Source organism: Austrofundulus limnaeus, unplaced genomic scaffold (genome assembly GCF_001266775.1).
Source record: "Austrofundulus limnaeus strain Quisiro unplaced genomic scaffold, Austrofundulus_limnaeus-1.0 Scaffold42, whole genome shotgun sequence".
Lineage (NCBI taxonomy): Eukaryota > Metazoa > Chordata > Actinopteri > Cyprinodontiformes > Rivulidae > Austrofundulus > Austrofundulus limnaeus.
The window spans coordinates 478,142-486,388 of record NW_013952444.1 but is presented as its reverse complement, the minus strand read 5'-3'; the positions used below and the strand labels follow the sequence as shown (position 1 = coordinate 486,388).

Below are 8,247 nucleotides of genomic sequence, written 5' to 3'. Positions count from 1 at the left end.
TGAGAATACTATTTGTTGCCACAAAGTGGCAGACATGGACAGAAAAAAAAAAACTGACTCAATCATGGTGTTTCAGATGAAGGATCCCAATCCTTCAATGTCTTCCACTTTTGCTGAGCTGCTTCATGGGAAATTTTCAATCAAATAAATGTACGAACATTAATTAATAATTTTTGACCTAAATAATTTGTGTTGTCCTTCGTAAATCTTGTTGTAGATCGTCTCAAGACATGAATGAACAAGCAGTGAGCTGTAGGCTGAGAATAGCCTATCCAACAAGTTAGTAATAATTTCTAGGATTTGTTTTTTATGTTCTCAGAAGAGTGTTTGAAATATGGCAAATAATTTTTGTGAACATAAAATAAAACAGTGTGGTAAATTTGTGCCTGACAACACAAAAGATGGGTGTAAATAAGTGAAACTGGGAAAACGAAAGAGAAACAGAAATGACTCCCTGTTTTTTAATATCTGTAAAAAGAAAAGCTTCACTTTTTCTAATTAACCACAATGCTGAATCATGTTTGATTTTTGGAAAAAAATGTATTTTTTTCCTTAAAACACCACACTCTTTTTATCAGACTTGACAGTGTTGTTAAAATTACTGACTCCCAGAACCTCTGCTCAGAAAAAAATGGCCCCTGAGCAATTTTGATTGATTACCCATTTAGGTACTGCATAAAGTTTATTTCTAATAATAAGGTAATGTTTAGTTCTTACAGAAGAAATGTAAAGAAAGCAAAGTGCTTAAAGTTTTCTGGAAGGTTATAGAAAACAAAGACTTAGGTCGTAATTGTTTGAAATCAGCTATAAAATTTAAAACAAATGTCAAACAAAGCCATCACTGGTGCATGCAGGTGCACAATGCACATGAGTGTAAACCCAGAGAGAAAATTCTGTTTGAGTGATGCTCCTTTTTTTTTCTCTAAGTGAACACTGGCGAGAAGACAAGCAAGTGGCGCCAGCCATCAAGTCCTCCCACCCTCAGAGTGATCTGCAATTATGTCAGGAGAGGAAAATAGTGTCCCTTTGAAAAGTGTTCTTAATCAAACCCAATTATTTCCGCTCTTTTCCCTTATTATTTCCACCGTGGACCACATCCCGCTAGTCAGCCTGTTAACTAGAGCCTGGGCCTCAGTGAAGGTCATGCTTGGTCAAGCAAGATAACATCATAATGCGTGTAATTAATTACTAGTTTTGAGTACGTCATGAGCATATTCTGGGTGTTGCTGCGTAAAGTCTTCCTGACAAAAGTGAAACTAGATGTGGTTTGGATAAACAGTCAAATAGTTCTGATATTATATTAATTTTTAACCAATTTACACGATCAAAACAATGATTATCTTACATAAATCTATTTTTAACTCTATATTCCCAACTTTGTATTGTTTTTTGATGTCCTGCTCAGAAAATGTGCACATTGCTTCATTATATGTTGGTCCAACACTCCTTTATCGATTTACCATCAACATTTCCCCAAAATATTTTATTTTCAAAGTTTAAAGATGGTAAAATTTTTATCAATAAGGGATTCAGATTTTTTTTACCGGTTACATTGCTTCAAAAAAGAGGATTGCAATATTCCTGCAAAAAAAAAGAGGTGAAGTTAAGCGATTATAGTTTAGTCCTTGTGTCCGCTGCAGCCTGGCAGGCTGGGCCCCCTGACACCCCTTGTTGGGCCTGATGGAGTGGAGCTTCATCTGCCTAACAGCCTGGCAAGGCTCCACAGGTCTGTGAGAACACAACAGGCCTTCTCTCTGTCGTAGCTTACATGGGCCTATTGTCAACCCGCGCTCATTAACAGCACAAAGTCACTTTAGTGGCTCGCTAATTGATGTGTGGACAGAGAACGTCTTTGGAAATCAAAGTGCTTCTGCAGTCACACTCTTTAAGTTTATTTTTGATAGTTTCGAAACAAGTTGCACTTTAAAATCACGAATAGGTTATTATTAAAACTGGTTAAAATTATTTACTAAGATCTGCAGACATTTAGAAAGCACTTGATAAAATGATACATTGAAGAAATATGATAACAGCCCAAAATGGCTCACTTTTCTTTTGAATTAAAAAAAAAAGCTCCTTGAATCAGAGGAAAAATGACTTCAGCTTGAGAAACAAGGACAAGTCTAGTTTTGGAAACTCATGGATTTGTGTCTATACACAGAAAAGTTAGTGTTCATATTCACTCCTCTGACATTTTGTCTTTTATCCACATAAAGTAAAAATAACTGCTCTTCATCAAAGAAAACAACATTTCTGCTCTCCCCCTGCAGTTACACACATTTAATGACTGTTGTTTGAAGAATATAAAGAACCTCGACACAGAAATCCTGCAACTAGTTAGTCTCTTTTTAATCTTTTGATTTTTTTTAAATTTGTTTTTATTGTATGTTCTGGTTAATAAACTTCACCAAGCAGTGGTTTTAAAGTCCTTGGGCTGGATGAATGGTCAGATCAAAGTGTAAAGGATCGTCTGTGGAGCTAACCTCCATTCACAAACATTAGCAAATAAAGGCCTCATGTTTCTGCCTAGCATGTCACCAAACAAACACTTAGCTATATAGATTTATTTGAACACTCTCGAGGAGTCACAAAAACTCCTCAGCAATAAAGTGAGGATCATGCTTGACCGACGAGTGCTAAAAGTAACACAACTTAACCAGAACTTGTGAAGCATTTTTCTGGGCTATCTGAGGCCATTCTGTCTGTGACTGAGAATCCAGGGTTAATCGCTTTAAAAGCAGTAATTAGGTGTTAAGATGCATGCTTGTCTGTTTAAATTAGCTTCCAAATCAGATTACGCTCTGTGACTTCCGTTAACCTCCCTTATCAGAACTCAGTGCTCGTCAGAAAGCCATTTTAATTATTTAAATCTCAATGACTCCATTTGAACCACTATCAAGGTGAAATCTGAGTGGACAAGTGGTCTCAAATAGAAGCACTTCTACTTCCTTAACATGCTGGATTAAAAAAAAAACACTACACAAAGCTTGATATATCTTGGGTACAATAAAACAAAAAGGGATTTTTCCAACTAGATATAAAACCTTCAAACCAAAATTTATTGGTGAGGAAGACATCATCACAGTCATCTGTATAAAGTGTTTGAAACATACATTTTACCACCAAAAACAGTCAAAAAAAAGCACAACGTTAAGACAGTCAACTTGTAATTTTGTCATTTTGTCAATGAGATATTAGTCTGTCACAAAAACATGGCTACCTCTGATGAGATGGCTCTAAAGCTTCTATCGTGTGTTTACCAGGTTATGATGAAATCTAAATTCACTGCAAAATACAAACTTGTCACGTTTGTTTACATCAGGAGTGCCACTAAACATTAGGAGCTAAAAACAATTTAAAAAAAGAGCTCTATACATAATATCAAGTTTCTTGAGGCTAAAAACAGTTTATCAAAAATGAGCGTTGCACAGTTCTTTTTTTTACATCTTTGGTATCTTTAGTCCCCTTCAGTCTGACACGAAACAACACAAACATCAGATTGTAAACTTTCACTTTAGTAAACCCAGTCATATTAATCTACGACTTCACATGTGCTGCCAGGTTTTATCCATGGACTGAATGTGTTCTTTAGCCTTCATCCTGAGTGCTGCGATGCTGGAGCTCCGGTCGTCCTCCATGGGATATTTATCGTTGAAGCTGGGCGCGCACTGATAGGGAGGTGGGCCCATGGGCTGCATACTTTGGACCATCCCAGGTGCGCTATTAAGGAAGCTATGGCTTGAATAAGTAGGCTGCAGGGCCTGCGGCGAGCCCATGAAGCCCGGGATGCTGTGCATGGGCGTGGCACTTGAAATGGGCGAGCTTAGCCAGGGATCTAGAGGCATGGGGTTGGCCACGGGCCCCACTTTAGGAGGCATAGGGGGGCGATTAAATGACAGCATGGGGGAGTCATGCAGCTTCATGGTGCTGGTGTCCATTTTTTCTTGACGTCTCCACTTGGCCCTTCGATTTTGGAACCACACCTGGGCAGAGCATGAAAGGCATGAATTTGAAATCAAGCTTTGCGAAAAATTCCTCCACAATAATGTCACGAGGATTGCCGCTAATACTTGCAGATGTACATTTATCTGATATTAAAACTTGTATAGCACAAAAACAGGAAAAAACAGAATTTTCCAGTGAATATTTAACCAAATATGGTGGAATGGAAAATACAGATTTTACCACAGTAATAGAAAATATGTCAACTTTTCAGGACAAAAATTTATATCATTGGTGGTGAAAATGTTGGGGATATTTCACTGCATCATTGACTTGACTTGATTCAACCAAAAATCTATTCAGCTACTCTGCAACATATCCAAGAATGGTTGATCGTATTGTGGGAGTTATTGTCTGAATTCTGAATGAAGCTGATTTGGAGGTAGTGTCATATCATCAAAAAATTGTGAATAATTAATACTGGCCACTTTGCAATTCCTGCAATTAATGCTGCATGATGATGATGATGAAATACTTTTGTGTGCATGTGAGCCCAATTGTGGAAGCAGCAGCTAACCCTAACCCTAACCCTGACCTGAAACACCTCCATAAACCAGAGTGCGAGGAAATCAACAAATAGCCACAATCTTGGCTGCGTGCAAGTTTAACCGTCATCTATTAATTGTCCAATGAATCGTTATCAACTAAATTCCACAATTAATTGTGGTTTTTATTTTATTTTTTTCCAAAATCACCCAACTCTATTTAGAGGTGGAGCTTAATTCACGGCCTCAACAAATCTACCAAATTTTAACTTAAATAACCAGAAAAGAAGACTCATTGAAGCCAACTAAAATGGTTTCTGGGTGAATTAAACTATCATAGAACATGGAAAAAAATTTAAATCCAGCATAAACCTTTTAGAACTGACGTAGTTTTGGAATCAACCCATTTAAAGATGGCCTCCACTGCTAATCAACATTTAAAATGCCAAAATTTAAGTCAATGTTCCTGATAATAAGCTCAAAATTGGTGCTGTAGCTGAGAGTCGTCTTCAACACATACAGAAATAAACAGGTATGTATTAACAGGTGACTGCCTATCCAGAGTACACTGTTCAAACAAAACGTGGCTTTTGGTTTTGCTGGGCCACTCACTGGCTGACAGTGGACCTTATCTGCTCAACTCTTTGGAAAAACCTTTTGGTGCCTCAGCTTGTGTCTTTACCTGAACTCGAACCTCAGGCAGGTTGACCTTCATGGCCAGCTCCTCACGACTGTAGACGTCCGGGTAGTGGGATTTCTCAAAGGCTCGCTCCAGCTCGTGCAGCTGATAAGTGGTGAAGGTGGTCCGATTTCTCCTGTGTTTCTTTTTAGTGTGCTCTTCTTCTTTAGTCGGCTCAGGAGAGCCCTCGGCAGCGTCCACCTCCTTGTGCAGGTTGCCCATTTCATCATCACACTTGTCACTGGAGAAAAGGTCCGATTCTGAAACAAAGCACAGAATGAATTAGCAAAATTCAGTGTTTTTGAGCTCCGCCTCTTCAGTGATACTGATAACTGTTCCTCTGTGAAGCTCCCATTTAAAGTTTACTGTAAATGAATTGTTTAGTTTTGACAGAAAATATTGTTTTGCTTTTTAATAGCATTGATTTCTTTTGACAATTGAACTTAAACTTTCTTTCTTCCTTGTAAAGTGCCATGAGATATATTTTTGTTAACTGACCCAAAATGATAATAATAATAAATAAACAACTAAAAGCTTAATGAAGTTAAATTACATGAACTAATAGTCTAAAATAACTCTAGTTCCACTTACTTCAGCAACATCCTAATCTGTAGCATTTCTGAAAAAAATTGATCTCTGGTTTAGTTTTTTTTTCTTGAAGCAGTTGCATGAATATTATTAAATACATTATCAACAAGCATTTAAGGCATTACATGTTGTTCGTTGTCTAATTTTATTACAAAAAAATGCACTTGTAAAAATGTTTTTAGCAAAAACATGTTTTCAGATGAAAATAAAAGATAGATAAAATGCAAATTATACAAAGAAACATTCAAATGTTTTTATTTTACCTCTCTGTTTTAAAAACCTTAATTAACAATTTGTTGTCAATTAAGTTTACGGCTGATAATTTTAAGTTGCTATTTTTGTGCCTGCATTTGTTTGGAAACTCAAAGAATTTGCTAATCAAGCTGACAATCACTTCTTTTGCATATTCTAGCAGCGTTCCCACAGTAACAGGTGGTAAACCTGCTAAACCTGCAGCTTCCTGCTTCCGCTCATCTAAAAAAACATTTTTGGTTGACTTCTGCAAAAACCAAGTAAACAGTCCAGATCCACACTGTGTTTTATAATAACGAACCACGTGGAAAAACGCACAAAAACTTATTATTCATACTCAGCAGTTTTGAACAGGTTGGATTTTTAAATTTGGAATATTTTAAGCATAAACATTTAGATGACAAAAGAAATGACAGCTTTTCATTACAACTGTATCAACATTGAGCTTCGGCTCATATTCAGTAAATAATTGTATTTTTCAGATGAAGGCAGGGGTTGCTCTTAGAGGACAATATGACCTACAAATACATTTATATTTTTTAACAGCACAGATCTGTCATGTTTAGTTGAAGTTTTTGCAAATTCTTTAAGGTAATGTTAAAAAGGCCAGAAGACATCTTTTATGTTCTTAAATTATTTTAGCAAATGTTGTAATATGGATACAGATATTGCATATAAAATATTTAGTCTGTAAGTTCATTTTTCAACATTATCACAAATAAAAGTTGTATTATAGAGGAGGAAAAATAACTCTTGTTTTTGGTTTGTTACATCAACGACTGTCACAAAAATGTATCATAGAAGTAACTGCACACATGACTAAATGAAAGATAAATCATGTTTCATGAACAATATTGTTTTTATCTCTTAGAATCATCTTCTTTAAGCATCCTTTTCTTTAGTGGACATGTGGATTTGATTTCTTTTATAGGAAAAAAAAGGTCCAAATATTTTAGGAAGTGATTTTTCTCTGATGTAAAGTTAATTAAATAAAACACTGATTCATCCTCATCCAGTTCTACTTTCTGCATCTGCTCATGCTGCACTGCTTCAACACGTTACTTAAATTTGACATTGAACTTTCCTTTTTGATGGACGCAAACCACTCACACATGTTGTACGTTTCTGAAAGGACTCACCATGGTAGGAAGGATGCTGGGAGCTGTCACCAAGTTCTGAAAGGTGCCCGTAGGGGTCTGAGGAGACCTGCTTTTCAGGATCCTGGAGGTTTGCTCCATTGACTTTTGGGCTGATGCTACTTTCTACTGAATGGAGCAAAGATTCCTGGTCTTTAGTGAATCCCAGAATGACATCGATGCTGTGGACCCTGCCTCCATTGCTCGACCCGGGACCTTTAGCCATGTCATAGTTGTCTACTATCCCATGTCCGGTATCGTCCACTATTCCAAGGGTATCCATTGACAAATGCATCCGAGCCTTTGGGAACACTTTCTCTGATTCTTGTCAGGAAAAAAAAAGGCTACCACCTGTTACAAGGCAGTTGTACTAATATTCAAAGATGTCGGATCTGTGTTTTCCAAGGGTCTTTTCAGTGAGCTTCAATGAATCATTTCCACATGAGGAGATCTAACTTGCATCTTTGTCTGCAAAAATGGAGAAAACAGTCAAAGTCTAGTAAGACTGCATCATGCTAAGACTTGAAACAGAAAGTGACAACACATTTTAACAATCATTATCAAACATTTATTTTGATGACAAGTGGTAAAATCCTCTTTTCATGGATGCCAGTTTTCAAGTAATATGAATGATCAGCTGCTCTTCCATGTTATCAGGCCTTTTTTTACAAAAATAATTATAGCTAATAAGCTCTTTTTATGTTTCTCCAAGCACATCTCCTTGTTTATAACTTTTACCCAAGCGTGCTTCAGATTTAGCTTAAAACTGCACCATTTGAAACCATTTGAAACAAGTCTGACTTCCATCATTTTTAACGTCATTTCCTGAATTTCCAGAATAAAGAACAGAAAACGGTCTTACCTTTGTTAGGTCTCTTGGTGCAGGCTACAGTTCACACTGTGTCTTTGTAGTCCATAAGCAGACAAATGACACTAACAATGTCTACAGTAGGCACTTGTTACTCCCAGTTAAGTCCTTGAAATCCCCTGCAAACAAGTGAGCAAAGGACCTAATGCTGGAGATCTGTGCAGCAACGACTTGGAACGTCTTTCTCTTCTGACAAAACTCTCCTTAACCACACGAGACACCAGAGCTGCTGGGGGG

At 37.0% G+C, this 8,247-nt stretch overlaps 1 protein-coding gene across 1 annotated transcript; it reads right to left on the bottom strand.

Moving 5' to 3' along the window:
• Positions 1-3,032: 3,032 nt before the first annotated feature.
• On the bottom strand, positions 3,033-8,204 carry rx2 (retinal homeobox gene 2). Its single transcript, XM_014007432.1, has 4 exons — positions 8,005-8,204; positions 7,146-7,610; positions 5,170-5,426; positions 3,033-3,983 (listed from the first exon to the last, which is right to left on the bottom strand). Exons 2-4 carry the CDS (start codon positions 7,435-7,437, stop codon positions 3,546-3,548), a joined length of 987 nt encoding a protein of 328 aa, XP_013862886.1. The 5' UTR covers positions 7,438-7,610; positions 8,005-8,204; the 3' UTR covers positions 3,033-3,545.
• Positions 8,205-8,247: the final 43 nt, after the last annotated feature.